This window comes from Aythya fuligula, chromosome Z (genome assembly GCF_009819795.1).
Source record: "Aythya fuligula isolate bAytFul2 chromosome Z, bAytFul2.pri, whole genome shotgun sequence".
Classification (NCBI taxonomy): domain Eukaryota; kingdom Metazoa; phylum Chordata; class Aves; order Anseriformes; family Anatidae; genus Aythya; species Aythya fuligula.
In genome coordinates, this window is record NC_045593.1 from 34,829,184 (window position 1) to 34,852,754 (window position 23,571).

The 23,571-nt window shown below is 35.2% G+C and overlaps 1 protein-coding gene across 1 annotated transcript in view; it reads right to left on the bottom strand.

Annotated features, from left to right (window-relative positions):
- Window positions 1-23,571, bottom strand: part of ZDHHC21 (zinc finger DHHC-type palmitoyltransferase 21) — a 45,111-nt gene that overhangs the window by 9,075 nt on the left and 12,465 nt on the right. Inside the window, exons 4-7 of the mRNA XM_032205705.1 lie at window positions 22,014-22,112; window positions 19,172-19,283; window positions 17,402-17,540; window positions 8,921-9,037 (exon numbers count right to left, since the gene is read on the bottom strand). Coding sequence (XP_032061596.1) covers window positions 8,921-9,037; window positions 17,402-17,540; window positions 19,172-19,283; window positions 22,014-22,112 — 467 coding nt within the window. The remainder of the gene's footprint in view (window positions 1-8,920; window positions 9,038-17,401; window positions 17,541-19,171; window positions 19,284-22,013; window positions 22,113-23,571) is intronic.

The window sequence follows — 23,571 nt, forward strand, 5'->3', positions numbered from 1 at the left end:
ACTTGTATTTTCATTATTTACACTTCATTTTGCATTATGCTATTAAATGAAATGATACTCCTAAAGAAAACTGACTCCTTGAAAATATTCCTTTGGGATAAAAACATCAAAACTTTAGTTTGTACAACTTCCATCTTTTTCCCATTTTGTTAAAATGATTTTATTTTCTTTTGAAAATGAATGAAACGATCAAAAAGAAAAAAGTTCCTGACTCTCTGTAAGTATCAGCCAGAGCAAGTAAAAGTTAAAATATATTTATTATTAATTTAGGATGCTCATGCTGAAATATATCTGTTTACTACAATGAAAATACTACTGTAATATATTTGCTACTTAAAGGTGAAAGGAGAAACACTGCAACAATAACAAAGGATAGTCCTTAATAAATATCAACATTTAAAAATACTTCCGAAGGGAAAAATTTATGTGGATAGGCATCATATTGTACACCAGACAGACTGTTGAACACCAGCTGTTAAACTATTTTCCTTTCCATCCTCCCCAAGGCAAATGAAGGGAAATTTTTCTCTACCACATCCACCCAGCACTGATGCTCCAGGATACTGGCATATCACTGTACACCATTCAAACCCTTAATTAACAGGAAACCCCGGCAGCATTAATTAAATTAATAAAGTCACTGTCCACTTAGTTTACGATAATACATATGCTACCTTGCATAAAGAACACATGTTATCTGTTATATTTATAAAAGCCCATCCATTACATAGTTCTGCCCCAAAGAAACAAGTTAATTACTAAACAATTTTAAATAAAAGTATTTCTCTACAGTACTGACACTTAAATGCACAGAAAATCATATTTTATGGACTATGTTGGAAAAATTAAGGAAATGTATTTAATTCTATATAAATAGTTTATTTGAACATATGGAAAAATGGAAACACAAACTGTTTAATGTTTAAAATAAAAAACAATCAAAGGTAATCCTTTAAAATTAGGGTTCAGATTAGTCTTTGCAAAGGATGCTGTTTAACTGAAACATCTGGTAGTGTTATGTTGAGAGACAGACCTTTTTTAACTTTGGAAATGAGATTAGTAGATCCGTTATTTGTAAGTGTCCAAGTAATTTCTAATTATTTTATCTGGGTCACAGATAATCCGCTTTTACAGGGCTTCCACAATGACATCAGAGGATCACTACTGAACTGATTATCCTGTTACCTTCCACCATCCATGGGAAGATGGGATTTTCCTTTTGTACAGAGGAAGAGAAAGAGAGAAGTGGCTGATTGCTTCAGACAGGTGGCAGCCCACAAAGTAAAGAACTGCACAGAGCCTGAGAAAAAAGAAACCCTCTCATATGCAAAAGGCACCAGCCTTAAAAGAGGTCAACAAATTGTATACTACTTAGTATTGTGCAACTTAATGCTACTTAATCTTGTGCAACTTAAAACCTCACTAGATGTGGAAAAAGTGTGAAAAAGTGTTTGTTTTGGAACACACCAAAATAATCAGAGAAACCATTATTTATAGGCCATGCCATATTATTAAATACTTGTATTACCATAATACTTCATAGATCAAACATAACTGACATGTCAGAACCTTATTGTATCAATTAAAAAAAAAATAAAAAATTAACATTTTAACAGTTGAAGTGATGTGAAAGATATAAAGAAATACTTTCTTTAAGCGGAAGTAGAACCTGAGCAAAAGAGACAATTGCAAATGCCAGGGCTAGTTTTGTACTAACACACAAGGAACCTGACAGTTCCTCCTTTTTAAGTGATCCTGGGTAACAGCTCTTTCCCTCTTGCAATAATAAACTTGGAAGAATCTATAGCTGGTAAAAATACTTCTTTTTTCCCCCCAGGTGAATTTATGCCTTTTCCTATTAATGAATGAATAGGTTATTTCTTTACTTTTAGGAAAACAAATACCTGTTGCATATAAAAAATATCAAATGACATAGCATTTGTTTAGAAAAAAAAAGAAAAAGAAAATAACATCTTGAGAAAAGAAGCATGTTTCTGGATAATACTTAATTTAGCTGTTAATTAAATTTTATTACTTGACGTGCGAATAACTACAGAAAAAAAAGTAACTGGAAATAAAATGAAGTAAATTTTGCTCCTCAAGATTTGCTCTTATACAAATGCAAGATACTTCTTTCTACACAAACGCAGCATTTGTCTTTCCAGTACAATGCCATGAAGAGGCATAGGCAGTAGTTACATAAGTCTGCATATGCTTTGGATGTTTTTTGTGAAAACTTTAAAACTTTTCTGAACTTGAACAGTCTCAAGAAAGCAATAGTTTATATATAAATACTATTTTTACTATTTATGACAAGCCACCAAATATATAAAATATCTCCCTCTATCTCTGTGGACCCGATGGTCTTTCAAGGTCCCTTCCAACCCCTTCAATTCTGTGATTCTGTGACTGCTTGAGGTGAGAGAAATGATTGATTTCTCATGGGAGAGGGAGTGTTCCAGCTAGAAGTAGTCTGAAGTAAGGGGTACCAATAATAAAAAGATATTCTCAGTAGCAGAACTATATATATATAATCTTATTTATTTATTTTTAACCTACTGTTTTATGCTATGCTTGCCTTTGCTTCTGAAGTAGCCATTGAAAAATATTGTGCTGCCTACGAATCTAAGAATACTGCCTTATTTCCTATTATGGAAGATAAAATTTATATTTGCAGAACAAGCAATTACAGGGAATAGAGGACTGAAAAAGCGAGTGTCAGGCATGGAAGATAACTAGGCCTTCAATATAAATACATCGTCAGTTTTGGAAATTACATCAGACTGTGCTGTCTTCATAGCTGAAAATGCCACACAGATCTTCAGAAAATTTTAAGTAAGAACACTAATTTTTATAATGAAATTTTAAGAAGAGTATCTTCTAAATAAAGATCTTAGACTTTCTCCCCATTTCAGAGAGTTCTGAATGAGAGAGATCTTAGCCTTCTCTTTCTCCAAAGTATCCAAATACGTTACCCAAGAGAGATCTGGTGTATATGAGGAAGAAGTGCTAAAATTCAGGATGATCATGAGAGTAAAGCCAAATATAGCTTTGGGAAAGCAACTGCAGGAGGATGAAAAGAGACATGTGCCTGTTCTGCTAAAAGGGTGTTTCACATATGCTAGTTTCTAGGGAGAAAGCACTAATCTCGTATAAAGTGGCAACCTCAGCTGCTCCTCTCTTCATGACAATAATTCATGTCAAAAGTTCCTCTAAGGACAGTTTTTGCCAACCAGCTGCTCTCCTCTCATTATGGGAAGTCACCTCCCCTGCTCTTTGGTTGCCTGGACCTCCAGATGAGATATAAATAGCATACTCATGATACCCCAGCAGAAATACCACAATACAAAAGGTGGTTTACATACTCAGAGAGATTACTGCATATTAGGTAACTCGGTCTGCTAGTCACTTTGCAAGTAGTACAGCATTAAGAACAGCCTTCATGCAAGAGCCAAATACAAGTACACAAGTTAAAATGTTTTTATTTTTGCCTGAGAGAACACTCTTTCCAAGCATCTTAGAATCTGTTGAACACACTTGAAAGAGGATAACAGAAGATTACACACATTTTTTCTTAGTTTAATAACTCTTACATAATGGATCTACTGTTACAACACAGAGTTATGCAATGACAGTCACAGAAGTTCAGTCAACTGCACAGCAACACTGTATTTGACAAGCACACAGAGCAGAATAAATCACCTGCACTTCATAATATATGTCCTTATTTTTAGGTACTGCCCTGTTTCAAACATTTGGAACTATATGGGGCATATCCTTTCCATTACATGAGTTAGACAACAGTTTTGACTTAAAAAAAAAATAATTAAATAAATCAAAGAGGAGAAAATGCCGGTATTTCTACTTAAAATCTTACAAAAACTCCTGATCTTTCATACAGCTTGTCAAGATCGGATAACTCAATTTGTTAAATAGCTCATGTTGGCAAAGACCAACTCTGCTCAGAAATATGCCATCTACAAAGGGCATTTCATGCAAATTCATTCCATACATTTAATTTTACCTGTCTCACTGCAGTGGCAAAAAGGTTAACTGATAGCAATTTTACTTCTGTAAACATGAACAGTCAGTAGAGGTGCTCTGAAGTCGTATACTTATCTTGCTTCATAATTAGGCTACATACCAATCATTTATATTTGAGCAGAACCATCATAATGTGGAAACCATCCATAAATATTGAAGCAAGAAGGTGTTATTTCAGGTACTAGTTTTTCATTACCCATAATGCTAAGGAAGGAAGAAAATTACAATTTCAAATCCCAAGTTGCTTCTGTGGGACTGACAGTAAACAGAAAACTTTCTATATATGAACAAGATATGGGAAAATTGGGAACTGTGTGTTTTTAAAATTGGTATGTCCAACATTCCTGAAAAAAATTAGCCTTAGCTGCTTGTATTACTTTGTTCAGTGACACAAAACAGAAACTACGGGATTGGTTTCTGGAAAATTAAATGATGGTCCTGCAAGTTTACATTATGGAGAATGAAAAAGTTTTCCTACAAAAAAAGTTCAAAGTTAGATAAATCCTGAGTCTATTTGTCCTTCCAAAAATGCAATTTTGACAGAATTTGAAATACAGGTAAATAACAAAGATAAAATCCCAAACACTTGAACTCACTAGGTTCATCTAGCAATGTCATATATATCATTCAAAGTAGATCATAGAGCTGCAATGTTGATTGTCCCTATTATTTAAAAACAACTTTTATCCAGAAGCTGTGGAACTAATCTTGGTTTGATATTAAACTGCAAATGCAGGAACCAAGAAAATGTTTATCTGCTTTTCTGTACGAGTATGAAAAACAGAGCTGCTGCTCTGCTGCACCTTTTTCAAAAGGCCCATATTCTCATCAACATCTCTTGCACACATCTGCGTACCTTCAGCAATTTCTAAAGTGCATGCTTTCAAGAACTGCTGCAGAGCAATTAATGTAACATGAATGCTCTAACTGTGCATGTCTATGCCTGCAAGTGTTTGAGTTTTCTCTAAATTACCCTCAAATCTGCACTACTAGTCTTTGATGACTGTGCTCCTCTGTTACATAAATTTTGATCTGTACCTTATACTAAATTAAGCCTAATTTCATAATTAATTCATTATTTTAAATAGAGCTCACCACAGCCAAAATTTGCTTAGTTTATACAGGAAGTCTAGATCCTGAACAGCAACTCCACAAAGTACACAATGGACACATTACTATCTCTAGGTGATCACAGCTTGTTGCTTCTAGAGGACACAAACTTCTCAACATTGTGCACTCAGAACTGGGGGCAGGTACACCCATTTTGTTTTGCAGTTCTACACATCAGAGGACTGTCTGTGCAATGTGCACCTGCTGCCCTCTCATCTGCCTTTTCCAATGACTAGCCGAAATTGTTGGGAAGTGCTTACAGGGGAAGCAAATCTCCACACTACAACACTAACAATCAAACACTGTACAGACAGATTTTCTGACACAGCTTGCAGGCTAAGCACAACCTCATCAGATGCCTGACTAGCAGATTTCCTCAAAACGACTGCATTTTTTTATTCCTGCCAATTCCATATTCATCAAAGAATTAACAAGAAGAAAAGGATCATGCTGCTGGTATGGAAAAAAGGCATGGATATGAAAAAGGCAGGGTACCTTCAGAAGACAAAGGGTAATTTTGTGGAAGAGTATCTGGACATTTAGCATAAAATCCATTCTATCAATTGAGAAAATCTTATGAAAATTTGCATCTTCCTCTATGACCGCTCCCCATATGACAGGTTGCTAAACTCTTTGTGACTGATTAAACTGGAATTATCATGTGTCTAAATATTGATGTGTACCAGAACTTGAAAAGCATTGCTTCCATCGAGACACTTTCCCACTCAGATGTAGGGGTGGGTGAACACTAGTAAATTTACCAAAGATAACACACCCTAATCAAACTGCAGCTTTTAAGAATTTTGAAGGCACTCTGAAGGCACACAGTAAAGTGGCTCAAATACTAACAACATTACAGTTGTAGATGGTGACAGTAACTTGAAGGGGATCAGGATCCTGCTTACTTAAAAATCCTATGTTAAAGGTTTCTATTTGACTTTGATGTCTGGAAAAACAAATGCAGAATTTCTGTAGACCAGTGACTGACAAAAAAAAAAGGGGGGGGGGGGGGGTGGAATAGTGACTGCCAAAACAAGAGAAAACCAAACATAACCCAAAATGTACATAGCCACCAATTTCACTTAAGCAGGAAAGATCTGGAAAGCATTAAAAGATTAAGGTTCAAAAACTTGAGTGATGGTTTCAGCAGCATCCTTCTAAGTAACATCATCCATTGCTTCTACTTTCAATTGTGACCATGGTTCCTTTCAGCTGTACGGTTTTTGTTTTCCATATAAACAAATACCACCAGTATGTATCTTGAGAAACCAGAAGAAAAAGCCTTTTGTGTGTGGGCAGGTAACTTTGCTTTTTTACACATCCATTCCTCTGCAGTGGTCCAGAAGTTAACAACCCTAAAACAACACTAAAGCTGGGGTGCAGAGTGCCTGCAATTTCTCTAGCCACCACAGAAAGGTGTAGCCACAGACACCCACAACTTACAGAAGACAGCAGCAGCTTACAAGGGCAGTTCACTCACATCTGAGGTCACCAATTTCACACCCTCAACCATGCTGAAAGTGGTTGCAGAGGAATTCTTTACAGAGGATCCAAACACAGAAGTACGGATGCTGTGCAATTTGTGTTTGGAGATACACACCTGAGGAGTCTGAGCATGGCACTGAATAACCCCTTCTAGGCAGCTCGCAGCTTACTTTGAGCAGTTGAACACGACTAATAATTGAATAGTATAGGTTGGAAGGTTCTTTTAGACGTCAGTGCAACGGAGTCACATGGTGTGAACGGGGATCACAATAATGGATTTCTACTTCTGCAAGCAATCCCATACCTAAAAACTCAGGCATAAAAAGCAAGCACAATAGTTCCTCTACTACAGGAAGGGTGCAGTGAGAGGTCCTACTGCAGAGCCCATCCACATCTGAAATTATTTTGTGGTGTATTTGTTTGAAGTAGGTTGACAAAGAGGACAAGACAGTTCAGGTATAGCGCAGCTCTGCAATCCACAGAAATATGATTTAAGCACATAAAAGAAGGTTGGACTTGAAAATACTATTTTTTGCTCATATCCATTCCACAGTAGTAGACAGCTCACTAGGTGCAATGGGACATACATTACAGTATAGTAGAGAACTGACATAGAGAAAGACTTTTCAGCACTTTATACAGTCCGAAATGTTGGTGGCAGCCTAACAGTGTTAGGAAGTGTCCCAGGTTTCAGGCATGTGTGACAATCAGTTTCACTCAGTTACTGTTTCATGTATACTCACAGTATCTGGATAGATGCTGATGGCCATAGCCAGAATTTAGTCCACACAGAACAGAACTGGAGGTTTCTGTTTTATTCATTTTCTCCTGCATCATTTCTGTGTTTTAGCATAGTGCTAAACACATGGCTTTTTGTTCCTTCTCCTACATCCACTTAACAGACACTCAAAAGACATCCACATTTCAGCATTTGAACATTAATGCTCCTTGATTTTCTGCCTCTCCCACTAGAGGGAGAAGAAGCAGAATCCAGACGTCTGCAGCACTTCAACTAGATACCTAGCAAGGCATAGTATGGGATTAGAAAAACTAATGTACAGGGACACAAAGGTTGTGTGCCAGCATATAAACAGGGAGGTGACAACCTGTCAGCTAGACCCTGGAACAGAAATCAGACACAATAACGGGGCACAAAAGTGAACAGACCTGTGATTGAGAGGAAGTGCAGGAAGTAGTCTGTTAGAGCAGCTAGAAGATGCCAAAAATACAGTAGTGCTATAGACACACAAAAATCAGGAAGCAACAAAAACAATAAATATGTTTTTATCTAACAGAAGTAAAAACTATGCAGCTTTTTTTTTTTTTTTTTTTTTTTGGTCCTTTATTCCATACAAAGGAATTACATAATACACTTAGGCATTTTTCCATCATACACCTAAAACATTAATACTGTGTAAACCATGACAATACCAAAATGAAATCTCAGGCAAATCTCAGTCAGATGTAGTCACAAAGATTCCGTTATCTTATACTTCACTATTTCTAAAAAAAAGTTTTGCAGGCTAGATCATACACTGTTTTGGATATGTCCACGTCTGACTAATATACTCTCTTTGTTGAACACTGGAGTATTTTAAATAATTCTTTGGATTCTCGATATAATTCTAAAGGATTCACTAGTGGTGATTCATTTTTAATGTACAGAAAGGGATGTTACAGGAACAAAAGCTTCCTTCTTATATTTATTAAATTATCAAATTCATCTAACTGAAAAACGTTTCCAAACAGAGTTTTTTTCTGTACCTTTAAATATAGAATATGCATTTGGACTGTAACAATTTACAGTCAGAATACATAATCCCATTCCACAACTTAGTAATTGAAAAGTTATGAAAGGAAACTTATTTATTAAAATACTTAACAAAAAGTCTGTGTTCTCAGAATCCATGATTTATCAGCAGGCCTCACTGTCACAAAGCCAGAGACCACCGCATATAAGATTTTAAAATAAAAACGAGAATCAAAACTCAGGAAATACATACCTTGTACACTTTATCAATCCAGGACAATGTAAGGTTAATTTTATTAATACTAATCAGGAAATTCCCTTGATTGGTGAGTTACTACACACTTGTTTCCTAGAAGGCTTCTTAAGACTTCCTTCGAGAAGAAATCTTGACAAAGCACATACCAAATAGGTGCTTCATAGCAGAAACGCTTCTCTATTGTCCATTAAATACAATCTTCTTTTTTACTTTTAATATGTTTATTGAAAATAAAACTAATATATGCCTCTAAAATTAAGAGATTAGATACTTACAGTGAAAATACCCATTAGCTGAGTGTAAAAGAGTCCACTTATTCCACCTAACATTATTAGGCCCATGAAGGCAGATACTCTTAGAAGAGCAAGTTCATGTCTAAATACAAAAACATCCTAGAACGAGAGAGAAAGGAGAAAGACTTTAGCATTTAAAAATTTATTAGAGTCTTTGAACTGAATGGTAATACCAGATAAGAGCTGCACCCGAAGACTTACAGCTAGAGACAAACATTGGATTTTGAGGTATGTGGCAAATTACTGATATATTTATGTGCTAAAATTATAAAACAATCATTTATTTATACATGTAAACAGTTTGTTTGTTTGTTTGTTTGTTTTTTTGTGTGTGTGTGTCGTACTGCTAATAATACCTCATTCGGGTATTTAAGGTTTGGGAATACATTAAGCTCAGACACATTATTCCTTATTTTATCACCTCAAACGGTGTCAGATTGCTACACGCAAGCTCCAAAATATAAGAAAGCCATTCTGTTAAACTGTCTAATTTGTAAGGCTTCTATATCTTGGCTCCTAGACACAAGTTTCTTTTTAATACCATCTCTTTTATAATAAAAATAATTACATTTCTAGCTTAAAGACAGTACCTATAAAATCCAATGTCTGTATTCAATTGGTCTAACTGTAATACTGGCTATTATCCAACAAACCTATCTTCACCTATTAAATCTTATTTTCAAGTGGCTGCTTATGACTTTGGATATGGGTGCACAACCAGGTTGCTTCAGGGTAGAAGAGGTTATGAATTTACTGTATCACATGCACCATATTTTTAACACAGGAAAACATTTGCACATGGCAATTACTGTAGATGTACTTACTGCAAGTTCACACCCCATCTTACCCTTTGATAATGAGTTAACACATCCATTCTCTTATTTGTAAGTTATGATTATGTTCTCAGGGCTGTCTTTTGAATGTACACATCTGTTCATCCACTTAAAAAAGCGAGATCACAGCAGGAAACTATTAAAACCTTTTAAGTAAACTTTAAATTACAACCAGAATATAAAAATGAACTGAATGAAAAAAAAAAATCCTACTGCTTTTGAACTTTCCTTCTTTATGTTCAGCCACTAGGACCTAAGAAGAGGAACTCTTACAATCAGAATATGGGATTTTAATTAAACAGGGAACAGCAAATTATATTTTTTAAAAAATTGATTTTATGTTTAAGTTATTTCCCTGAATGTTCAAAATACAAATCATGGAAAACGTTTATACTGGCTACTAAAGTCAACAATTACTGAAAAAGAAGATACCAGCAACTATCAGCTAAAAACAAAAACAAAATGCAAAACCCACTCATTTTTTCTGAACTGTTAAGGCAGCTCTTATTAGGAATGTCCTTTCTTACAGATGTACAGAACACACCCATCATTTCCTTTTTTTTTTTTTTTTTCATTCTGCCAAGTTAATTCAAAGTTAAATAATCTCAAAACCAGACATGCTGATTTTTTTTTTCTTTTTTAACCATCTCTCCAAACATTTAAAGAAAAACAAGGTAAGACACCACATTCTACTAGGTATAAAACATTTTCTCCTCATAGGTATGTTGCTTTGTTGTATCTGAAATGTTTCAATGTATTCACACTCATCTTGACAGAAAACACTAAAATGTGACTGCCAATAGTGCAGTCACATTCTGGATCTAATATCATACTTCCCCATTAGCACAAAAATATTTGTAACAACACATCTCTTAGCATCCCAACACTCCAAAGGACTTCCTTCTCTTCAGCATGGTCTTCAGTAGGAAAAAAAGACATCACACAATACTGAAGAAAATCTTACTGTAAAAAACACAGTTAGCATTTTCCCTTTGACCTTTCTAACCCAAGACACAGAAAAGAAAAAACTTTTGATACTGAAGAACTAGGAATACTACTATCTTTCCTTCCTTCCTACCTAAAGGAAAAATTCATCTACAGCAGAAGAAGGGGGGTTGCTGAAAATCTAAAGAGAAGAGGTGACACTGTAAACATTTTTTTCCCCCAGCCATTACATGTCCCTAGTGGAACCAAAGTCTGCGAGGCAACGATGACCTGGAAATCAATACTGAGTCCTAGTCTAGCACTCTGTACAGACGACAGTATTTTCCTACAGAAACACAGAGTCTTCTTGTAATCGGACCTTAGTAACAGCTGTTTTCACAATTCTACCTTGAAACAGAATTCCATGAAAGTAGGTAAGAGAACAGTTAAAAGAAATTAATTTAAACCACAGCAACGACACTAATTGTATATTTAGGATGATGATGCTTTATATAAACATTCACCCCAATTTATTTTCATTGTTCTTTCTCAGGACTGACAAAAGCATCATCCGCTGCTAAGAAAACCAGTCAAAACTATCATACATCAACACTCAAGACTACTCAATAATTAACTAATCCCTCTTTCAGTGTATTTTCGAGATGTCCTCTTGTTCAAACACCATTAAGACTCACCCATGTCAGTGTAATGTGAGTACTGAGACATCCTGCCCCCCTGACTCTCCAAAAATCACGTTATTTCTGCTCAGAGAAAGAACCACACAGACTGAGCAACCAAGTATAATCACACAAAAACTCTCTCTTGGCAAAATAGAATTTTGTTCCACAGCAGCTTTCTTCCATACCGGGCCAGGCTGACATCAGTGACAAGGCCACTGATGTAACACACACAGGTTTAGCAATAAAAGCAGCACTTCAGGTGGCCCCCTTCTCTCCTTTTTGCATACACCACAGTCTAATGGCTTTGTCTAATCTTCAGTGAAATAGGTTGTTGCCACTGTTTTTCAGCTTCCTAGGCAGCCCTGTCCCCCTCTCTTTGTCGCCTGTTACATCAGGTTTTTAGCTCCCACTAGCCATACAGAAATTAGTATACAGTATTAGCTCTTCTACCCATACAGAAAAACTGCAAGGATCCTCAGCTTCTTATTAAAACACATGCATAGAAATGCCTGCAATAGAAACTATGCACAGAATAGTAAAGCGTAGGATTACACTGAGGGCTGTATTACAAACCATGGGATCTAGCATCTGTATGTTAATAGCATAATACTAAAACATTCCACAGAAAACACAAAGTCCATGGGAGAGTGCAAAACAACCTCAGCCCCATGACGTAACATACACTGTACATTCATTCAGCAGCAGTCATGGATGATCCCTATGACAAATGCTAATGCTGACTGTAAAGACTGTTACTTTATGTTTATGTCACCATACAACAGAGAGGTCAAAAACAATGAGTGTCAGCTCAAGATCATAACAAATGATAAGATCATTGCTTCAAAATTCAACTTTCTTTTTACCCTGCTTTAAAACAAACAAACAAACAAACAAAAACAAAACAAAACAAAACAAAAAAACAAAAACAAAAAAACAAAAACAAAAACAACAAAAAAAAACATGAAAACATTTCAGATGTCCCTGCCATTTATAGTGTTGGGTTATTTTGTTATTTTCAAGGGTTTACGGTATTCTTTGAATCCAGGAGTATGGTATCTGCTCCAGAAGAAAAAGTGAAAACAACAAAAAACCCTCATAACTTTCCATTTACAAAGTGATATTCATTTATTCCATCTTGCTTCTTTAGTGAAATATGATATACATATAATAATTTCTAACAAATAGAGTAAGATATTTCATGTTTCTCTTAGAAAAGGGGTACATAAGAAGCCTCATGTAATACATGATAACCTATTTATCTAGTCTCTGGTTCAAACACATGGGATGTCTGCCTCAGTATGGTTATAAAGTCAGTCAACTTAGCTACCATAATAACAGTACAGGATACAGAACAAAGCCGGGCTGTCAGCTTTAAAAAAGCAAAAAACATGCAGACAATAGGTTTTGCAGTAACAAAAAGGAAGAAGAGGTGCAAGGGAGAAAATTCACTCACATTAAAATTAAAATAATGAATTAATAGATCTTCATTCTAATAAACCTTTTTGTAGATATCTTTATTATGAATACACTTCTGAAAAAAAAAAACAAAGCTAAAGAGGAACTAATGTGCTGTCTTATCTCACATAGATGATTTAATTATTATTTTCTTCTGTTCTAGTAGTAATGGTACTCCTCCTGCTGGACAAACAGAAGCAATAACCACAAGCCATCTTTCTGACAGTACATCAATTAAAAGAGCCAAGAATAGTATATAAAACCTAAAGATGAAATACTTTCTCTCTGTTGAAGTGGTTTCCTGCATTAGCTTTAAAGCTAACAACTTTATCTTACATATTTATTTATTTTTTAATTATTTTTTTTTACTTAAGCTTTAAAATGCAAATAAAACTTTTCATTTGCGATGAAATGCTAACAAGCATACAGTGATATTTTTGTAATGAATTAATCAGTACTGCAATAAAATGATTACTTCACAACAGCATTAAAAGCAGTTTTAATTCCATAGCTTCTGTATTGTGTACTATTTTATATTAAAAGAATAAAAATTGAGAGATAAAGGCACACAGCCAAAAAAATCACAAGCGTTTTTAATGAGCAGGAAGTAAGCTAATTCCAGATGGCTGTGTAGAAAAAAAACATATCATTTTTTGAATCTGTGCTAAACACTAGCCCCTGTCAATTCAGAAAATACCCGCTTTTTGTTAAAGCCAAAGTTTCTCCAGTGAAAAGCACTTCCGTGAAAGGTAGAATGTACCTTTCTATAGTCTCTGGAATTCTGTGGTACTTCAAGCTTAATTAGTATTTGAAGATTGAAAGAACTTTGCAGGATGCTTGCCTAAAAGCCTAACCAATAGAAACCAAATTGTCTCACTGTTCATTTGATATCAAAAGAGACACTTTTGACAACTGATTCTGTGCCCTAAGCTATACGAGAAGAAACTCTTAGCTAAACTTGAAAAAAAAAAAATCAGCCTAATGGGGCTCTGATGTCATCTTCCAGGCAGAAGTATTAACTACACCCCAAATTATTTTTAATTTTTCAAACTTCAATGTGTGTCCCCAGTCCTGCAGCTTAAAAACTGAGAAAGCCAAACACTATTAACAAAGGTCTGAAAAGATCAGACCTGCTTTGTCTACTAATCTTTCTGTATGTTTGTATGTCATACACTGTAACACAGATCCGGTTTTCCAAAAGCCACTGTCATTTGAAGTGTCCATAAATGAAAACTGATCAATAAAAAAACAACACAACTAAAACAAAACAGTACTTCCCTCCCCCCCCCCCTCGTGAATCTGTGTAAATTTAGGTAGACAAATGTTAGAACCAGATCCATTATTCAGGTAACTCCAGTAAGCTCAGTTAAAATAATTACCCCGAAGCACTCACTTTCCTAATCTCTACTTCCCCTAAAGGGTAGATACTAAAAAACAATCGTAGGTCTGTCTCCTAAAGACTTGAAATTAAACCCGTTTTAAGCTATCAAGAACAAACTTTAATATGTATTCATTGGCAAAACCATTTATTATTACCATAAAGAGTTTGCAGACTGACTGAAGTATGATTTCCCATTTCTTTTCCTACATACACTAGTCTCCAAGCAAAAAAATTGGTTCCCTTATACTGTATTTTTAAATAACAATGCTAACAGACACAACTTGTGTTGATTATCTAAAGATGGTGTAATTACTTAAAGCAAGTTATACCACTCACAGGACTCAATAAAAATGAAATATTCTACCATGAAATTACTCTATTAAAGAAGCACTGCCTATGCCATACAAAATCCTTATCTTTATAAAATGAAACACTTTACATAAGCATTAGAATGCCCTATTCAGTATTTACAAAGTCATTAAGTGTTCTTTGCACTTGAAACTTGCAATCTCTGTACACGGAAAGACAGTAGTTTACGATGATCCTATCCAGAACTGTACTAGGGTAACAAATTTACTAGTTAACAAATAACTAATATACAAACAGCAAAGTATTTTGCAAAGCTACTGAAACTAAAAGCAAAGGTATTTACATTTCGTCACCTCTCAAAAATGTTAAGATTCCAAAAACCCAACACATATTGCCATGAAATTTTGAACCAGTAATATAGAAAGATTGCAATTCCACATCCCTGTTAACTTCCTTTTAGCTAATATAAATCAAATTGGCTTCCTCAAATCTCTCAATGCATGTATAACAACATAAACATAAAAAGCCCATTTCCAGACAACAAATTGGAAATGAAGTGAGAAATTCTTCATTTTAACACACAAATGTATACTGTTTTTGTCTGTGGTAGAATTAATTTTCTTCATGACAGCTCATGTGGTGCTATGTTTTGGATTTGTGTTGATACAAATCAGTGTTGATAACCGATATTTTATCCGTTGCTGAACAGTGCTTACACAGAGTCAAGGCCTTTTCTATGCCTCATGCTGCCCTGCCAGCAAATAGGCTGGACATTCACAAGAAGATGAGAGGGGAGACAGCCAGAACAGCTGACACCAACTGACCAAAGGGATAATCCACACCAATATCGTGTTGTGTTTAGCAATAAAAGCTGAGGAAAATATGAAAGAGGAATGGATGCTTGGAGCAATGACATTTGTCCTCCCAAGTTACCCTTACATGTGCTAGAGCCCCGTTCTCCTGGAAAAGAATAAACATCTGTCTGCTGATAGGAAGTAGTGAATGAATTCTTTATTTTGCTTTGCAGCTTTTGCTTTACCTTTTAAACTGTCTTAGTTTCAATCCATGAGTTTTTACACTTTTACCTTCTGATGCTCTTCCACTTTGCACTGGGCAGAAGTGAGCAAGCAGCTGTGTAGAGTTTAGCTGCCTACTGAATTAACCCACAGCAAGAACTTTGCCTTGGTTGATCAGGAAATGTTTGTATCTATGGAAAGATGATCCAAGAAGCCAGCAAATTCTTCTGTTTCCCATGTTTCTAGAGCCCTTTAAACCATATAAATGGAAATTTCATATAGATGAAAAATTAAAATAAAATAAAATAAAATAAAATAGGAAATGGAAATAGGAAAAAAATAAAATAGGAAATTTCATCAGAATGAAGATGTTCTCTTTTCAGAGAAAAAAAAAATCTATTTTGTTAAATTCATTGCAATACAAAGTTGATATCTATGAATATCAGATTAGCACTTTTTTCAGTTCTAAATGATCCAAGAAGCAAATTCTTCTTACATTTTTCAGCTCTACTTCAATATACCATATTCACATATGCTTCTTTGGGAACATCACATCTACTGCAGACTGACAAGGGAGCAAATAGGAGGCTTGGATGGCTATGTCTTATTCCCTTACAGAAGTACAAATTTTCAGGACTTTTAGCACTCTGATTTTACATCATTTGGGATACAAAATAAGATAGGAAATTTAAGTTGTTCAACAAAATGGAATACGGTACCTGCCTTACTAACATCCTGGAACTAGCCTCCAGCACACTTGAAAATGGGTGTGATGTCACCAGCAGAAAGAATACTGGGGTGTCACCTCAACAGGGGATGATAAAAACAAACAAAAAAAGGAATACCCCAGTATTTAAAAAAAATCTCAATAACATTTAGCGTACATTACAAATTTCTGGAATGGTTGTAGTCTTTTCATACCTGGAAAGTTACAGTTACCTAATTTTGAATGTTTTAAAATTGTATTTTACGTTTTCCTATTTAGTGTGATTGTATTTGCACAGTCTGGGACAAATATAAAGTTCATTTCAGATTCTAGGAAGAAGTTTTTGTTTCTTTATGAGCAAGATCTCCTAGTGTTTTTTTTTCACCCCAAAACAAAGAGTATCAGCTTTGCTATTCTAGCACTTTCAATGACTCAGCAACTTACAAGGCAACTTCTTGAATATTCTGAATCTTACAGAATACAAATAACAGTCATAAATAAACACCAGATACAGAGACTTTACAACTTTAGTTCCGCAACTGAGGAACGTGAAAAACACCTTTTTACCCTATTCCGATGCATAAATTCACCTCTGCATTTTGCTGAAGACGAGACCTTGAAATACCATACTGGCATACAGTCCAAATAAAATAAACTGAACTTAATTATTCCTTGACCCACATGACCTTTTTAAAAGAACACAAAATATTGCTTTAAAATAAATGTGCATTTTTATCCTTCCAGAACAGTCTTATGTTCTCATCTTTTTCTGGCAATTTTATCATTTTCAAGTAGGGACCTGGGACAGAAAAAACACACTCTGCAAAAATTTACTTTGGAGAAAGACAAAAGAAAATATAATAAAACTAAAGCAGTTAGTTAGCTTGCTTCTTCCTACTTTTCACTGATCACTTCTAAATGAATTTAGCTGGTTTTGTCCTCCTTTCCCTAATGTATTTTTAACATTTAGAAATTATACTCCATATTAGAATATTTTGTTACTTAGCATAAATCAATTTCTTCATTTAATATACATGTGTATGAACTCTCTTTCCTCTTGACAAGTGGACAAGCAGAAATGTTTAGTAACTAGATACCACAGTAAATTATATTGTAGTATTAGCTATTAATTCATTTCACATAGAAAACAGATTCTTACCCCGTTATCTTTTTTCAGAGGCAAAAAGTAGTAGTAATGGCAGAAATCAAGTATCAGCGTATATGAACTAAGAATTTGAGTGTAGAAGCACAGCTGTAAAAACAGCCAATGATTGTCTTCACCAACACAATTATTAATCCTGCAAAGAAACAAAGTAAATATAGACTAAAATATAAAGGTTGTTAACACTGCAGTTATGATATGAACAGAGTACAACCATTTCTATGTAAGAGAATGTGTGACTATGTATGGGCCAAGTACTGACTAACCACTCCCTTCTTAATCAAAGCGGTGGTCTTTGTGTTGGAGATGGCAGTTATTGTAAAGAAGGATATGCCTACACAATCGCTTAAGGCCTAGGATGTATTACTGAAAATACTGCTTAGAACAGGAGACATATTTCTCTTTACCTTCCTACAGCAGAGATATGTCTACGTAATAATACTCAAGGTAAAACTTGACTCTTAAATGTCTGCAAAATCTCACATTAATATTATCAGTCATTAACATCATCATAATATACTCAATAATGACATTTCCAGTCATTACATTTTATTTGTTGTGAGCTATATAGCCCAAGAACTGGAAATGTAAATGAATAGTTTGAAATAAATGTGATCACAGGGTACTCCAAGGATAAATAAACTTGACTTAGGAAGGAATGCAAGACACTGGAGTCAGAAAACAAGCATCTCTATTCAGAAAGTCTTTCTGCAGTACTTTCAACATAAAGGAGTAAAGTAATCACAAGCAATCTTGAAAAACTAACTTAAAAATCCAAAAAGTAAGTCTAGTCTGCTTCACAGAAGTTACACTGATGCATGAAATTTGTTCAGAGGTACAATTTCATGCAAGTGTGGTAGCTCTAGCACAAGCACTAGCACAGACATCAGTACCACACTAAGCAATAATGACAAAAGTATTATACCAGCACTATTTTCTGAACTGGCAATAGACAAAAAAGGTAGCTTGAAAAATGGCTAAATCAGCAAAGGAGGATCCTGACCTTAATCCTATCCTCTGGAGTTCATCATTGCTGCCTTGCTGGAAATCATACCACAGAACCACTGAGAGAAATGTTAATTTTAATTTTAAACAATAAACAATCAGAGTTAAACAGAGAATCATAGCCAGATTAGTTATTTTGACTGAAACTAGTTAAGGAACACTACAAGAAGAAATTTCACTTTCACACAGAAGTGAAGTCATGACAAATGGCCTTTGGTATACAGCAATAACATTTTCTATCCAGCACAGCCATGCACTAAACTAAAAACCAAAAACTATCTAAAAATGATGAATTATTCTCATTATTACAGACAGTATCCCCTCATTTGTTGAAATTGTAATCTTTTATTTCAATCCAATACATATAGTTTTATTTCCTACAGAAAATATTTTTTCCAGCACCAAAAAACTAAATTGTAACAAATAAATTCGTATGCAATGTACAAATTAATTATATTAATATCAGCTTTAAGGACTAAAAATTGCAATTCTTTAAACAAAATATGTGAACTTTACAAGACTGTATAGTACATAACAATTAGTTAATGATTGTATGCTACACTGCAACAGTCCTTTTTGTCAGTTCTTCTTGTAGGCATGAGAAAGTCACAAAGCTGTTCTTACCTTGCTCTAAATGCATAAATAAAAAAGCATTATTGAGAAAGAAAGCAAACAAATAAGCAGTAGTCAAGACCATGAACTTTGAAATAATATACTAAACCAAGGGTAGATTGCTAGGATAAATAAATGCCCTAGTCTTACCATGGACAATGGTGATCCATCCTCCTCACACAATGTCCACAACGACTACAATGGTGTGAACGCTTTGGTCTCATCATATTGCATTTGTTACATAATTCCCAAAATTCTCGTTCTGTGGCAAAATATAAAGATAGCTTAGAAAGACTGAAACTCAGTCCAGCATTCTTATGTCAAACATGTATTTAAGTGATTCAAAGAGAAACAGTTTTTTTTTACTATGACATGAGTAGGATGAGCAGCATATAAGAAATATTTTTTCCCACACACTATCACCTTAATTAAAGTGAAATGTTACTGTAGCAATTTTACAGTTCTGTGCTAATTTCCTTCTCCAAAATCTTTCTCCTCCTATATATTTCTTATGATTAATTATTATAGCACAAAAACTGTCACACAAACAAGGAAAAGCATTACTCTATTTTCTTACACGTCTATTCTGAAAAAAAAAACAAACCCACCTGCTAAATAGAAACATCACACACTCTCCCTAGCATTCCAAAATCTTGAAGAAAGACTTGTATTTGTCAAATATAGGCAACTAAAATAAAATACACAACAAAGGCTTCTGAAGCACCTTCTACCCCAAAGCATTTTAAGATATACATCTCAACATGGAATTTTATACAGAAAAAAAAAAAAAAAAAACAACTAAAAAACAGATAAAAGATAGAATTTTATTTAAAAATACACACTAGTTTTCAATGCCCAACATGAGATTCTTAAAGCTCACTTGACTAGCTGAAACTAACAGGAGCTACTATTTCTTAGCTTAGTTTTTATTTATCTCAAATTGGGTCACTGAAATTAGAGGAAGCCTTTGAAAAAAAGAATTCTAGTGACATAGTCAAAAAGTTTGTATTCATATGAGAAACAAAAGACACCAACACTGTAATAATTGGGCTGTAAGATTAAGAGTTGTAAATATTTTGAATGGCTGTTTCTACCTAACTAGAATCTTTTTTGATGCAGAGAAATTTCTTAAATCCCAGGGAAAAAAAAAAAGCTTAGTTTTTACAGTAGAGCATTCTGAAATTTTGTATGATAATACATTCTCACAATGTAAAGAAAATAAATTTAGCATTTTCTGAGCCACCTGCTGGCAGCTCTAATCTTGTCTCTCTTGCTGACAAATAACATTTGGACACTGGAAGTACAGAAGCCCAATATCTGAGATCATTAAACTAGTAATAATGCCATATGGAAATTGTTTTACAATCTGTTCCCATAAATCCAGTGTCACAAAGGTGTCACTCCCTAATAGGGTAGCTAACAGCAGAGTTCAGAAACACCTCAACCTCATTTTTGAATGCAATTTATACCATACAAAAATACATCTTGTTGTAAATCCACAGAATACCAGGGAACCTAATTGCTACTTTAGAAAGGACAAACTCCTGATATGCATTAAATATGATTTGACACACATCAAATCGTAATAACATTATCACAGTCAAGCCTACGTGTCCCACCTTCAGAAGTACCTACAAAGTATCATTTCTGTATATGGCTGAAACATGAGGATCAAAGGATGGAGAACATTCAAACATACTCTAAAAGAAACACTTCTGCACAAAGAGAACTTGTTTGTAACGGTCCTGGTATTTTGCTGGGAAATGGATAAATATGTTCAGTCAAAAATGTAAATGTCTGTAACTGTATTAAGCACCTTCATTCTCGACTTCAGACTGCAGATTCCACATTGCTATTCCTGCAACAAGAGGTCTGACTCTTGTCTGACTCCAGTCTAAGCAATCTTTCCTTTTACTTGGTCAAAGGCTTAGTTACCAGGAACATAAAGAACACTGTTAGCAGATTTTCCATGATCACTGTTTCACACCATTATTCCAAGGAAGACTCCTACTATCCTTCCTACTACTTCCTGTGTAGTTTGTGTGTATCATAACATTAGTTCTGGGACTAAACAGATCATGTTTCCAAAAAGATCACCACAGATTCTCACTACCATGAGGAAGGGAAGTGTTACTCCTAGAATGCATCAGGTTGCAAGACAAGATTGAAATATTCAGCCATCACTGTATTTGATACACTTTCTACATTCAAAAAGTATTTTCTGTTCATGTGGCAAAGCTCATGTTCTTTAACAGTCCTACTCCATTATAAACTGCTGTGTAAAAGCATTATGCATTATACAAGCACCTTAACAACATCAAACGCTTCATTAAAATATTGGTTTTCTCCATGGCAGGTTTACAAAGGTTTCAAATTCTCTCCCATTTCTGGTACATCAGACATCATACAGCAATTGTGGAATACATTCACAAGTACAGAAGAATTGTCACAGTCACTACTGGATATCAATGTAATGTAACCAGTGTGACAGTCCATACAAACATAATTCACTGCAACAAAATGTGTAAAAAAAAAAGAAAAAAAAAAAAGTAAAATCCAGCATACTTGTACTTTCTACAACCTTCAGCATCTCATAAATTCACTTAGAGAAAAAAGCAGTAGAGTAAAAATGACTGAGCATCTCAAAAAAATCATACTAAATATTAACATTAGAAGTATATGCAGTAAGTCTGAAAGCATAGAATGCAAAATTCTCCCCATCAAAAGATTTCCTATCATAAGTTCCTGCATAACTAAACATATAAAGGAGTACAAATTTTAAAAAGAAGTTTTGAGTCTACACAGCAGAAAGTGCTAGAAGTTTAAAGGTCAGAAAAGCGATTTATACTGATTTTCATTTCAGAAACAATATAGTCTTCAACAGAGATTGCTTGTGGTTTCAATTAAATCTTACAAAATCAAATTGATTTCCAATTATTCTGAGGACATTAAAGTAAGTTTTATTCAACTATATAGAAACAACTTAATGTACCTGTAATTGGAATCTTTGGGTTTTCAGGTAGCTTTCCTGGATCAGCTACTGAGGCTCTTACTAATGAAGCTATACAAAACAATGAACACAAGTAATAACCTGAAAAAACAAGTGATCATTTGTTACTGTTTTTTGGGGGGAGAAAATCAGGAGGGTTAACACATCAGACTTAAATTACTTCAAACATATTAAAATTTCAGAAAAGCAGGTAAATGTGAAACAATATTTTTTTTTTCTCATTGGACAACAGTATTTTACATATGCTAACAATCATTTGTACATATTATGCATAAATATTCAATATCCTCTATGCTTAAATACATTAAAACAACAGTAATCACTTAAGTGTGTAAATCTCTCTGCAAAAAATTAAAAACCACTTCAGTACCTTTGTGCAGGCAACCCATGACAGTCTTTAATTATATAAAAGATAATTGCTTTTCCACTATCCAGAAGGCAAAATGAACCACAGAATCATAGAATGGTCTGGGTTGGAAAGAATCTTAAAGATCATCTAATTTCAACCCTCCCACACACACACAGACACCACAGGCAGAGACACCTTTCACTAGACCAGGTTGCTCATTTTAAAAATAGGTGTGATTTATTTAGTTTTTAAATGAAAAAAAAAATCAAAAAGACATTATGGTCATGGTCACAGTCATCCAGAGAGGTTCCAGATGACTGTAGATTGCTAATGTTACACCCATCTACATGTATAAGAAGGGTCATAAGGAGGACCAAGGGAACTACAGGCCTGTCAGCCTGACCTTGGTGCCAGTAAAGGTCATCTTTAGATGACCTTTAGAAGAACAGGTCTTCTTGAATGCAGTCACACAGCATACGCAGGACCACTGGGGGATCAGGCCCAGTCAGGATGGGTTCATGTCCTGACCAACCTCTTCTCCTATGACTGGGTGACCCACCTGATGGATGACAGAAAGGCTGTTCATGTAGTCTACCTAGACTTCAGCAAGGCCTTTGACACAGTCTCTCACAGTATCCTCCTGGAGAACCTGGCAGGCCTGGCTTGGGCAGGCATACTCTTTGCTGGGTTAAAAATTGGCTGGACAGCCTGGCCCAGAGAGTGGTGGTGAATGGAGTGGAATCCAACTGGTGACCGGCCACCAGTGGTGTTCCCCAGAGGTCAGTGTTGGGGCCCGTCCTTTTTCATATCCTTATTGATGACTTGGATGAGGGAATTGAGTGCACCCTCAGTAAGTTTGCAGACAACACCAAGCTGGGGGGAAGTGTCCATCTGCTGGAGGGTAAGAAGGCTCTGCAGAGGGATCTGGACAGGTTGGGTTGATGGGCCCGGGCCAATGGGATGAGGTTCAATATGGCTAAGTGCCAGGTCCTGCACTTTGGCCACAACAACCCCATGCAGCGCTGTAGGCTTGGGGCAGAGTGGCTGGAAAGCTGTGCACAGGAAAGGCCGGACATGGTGCTCAGGGACATGGTTTAGTGGGTGATATTGTAGTACGGTGATGGTTGACTAGGTACTCTTGAAGGTCTTTTCCAACCTTTATGACTCTATGATTATACCAGTATGTACAAG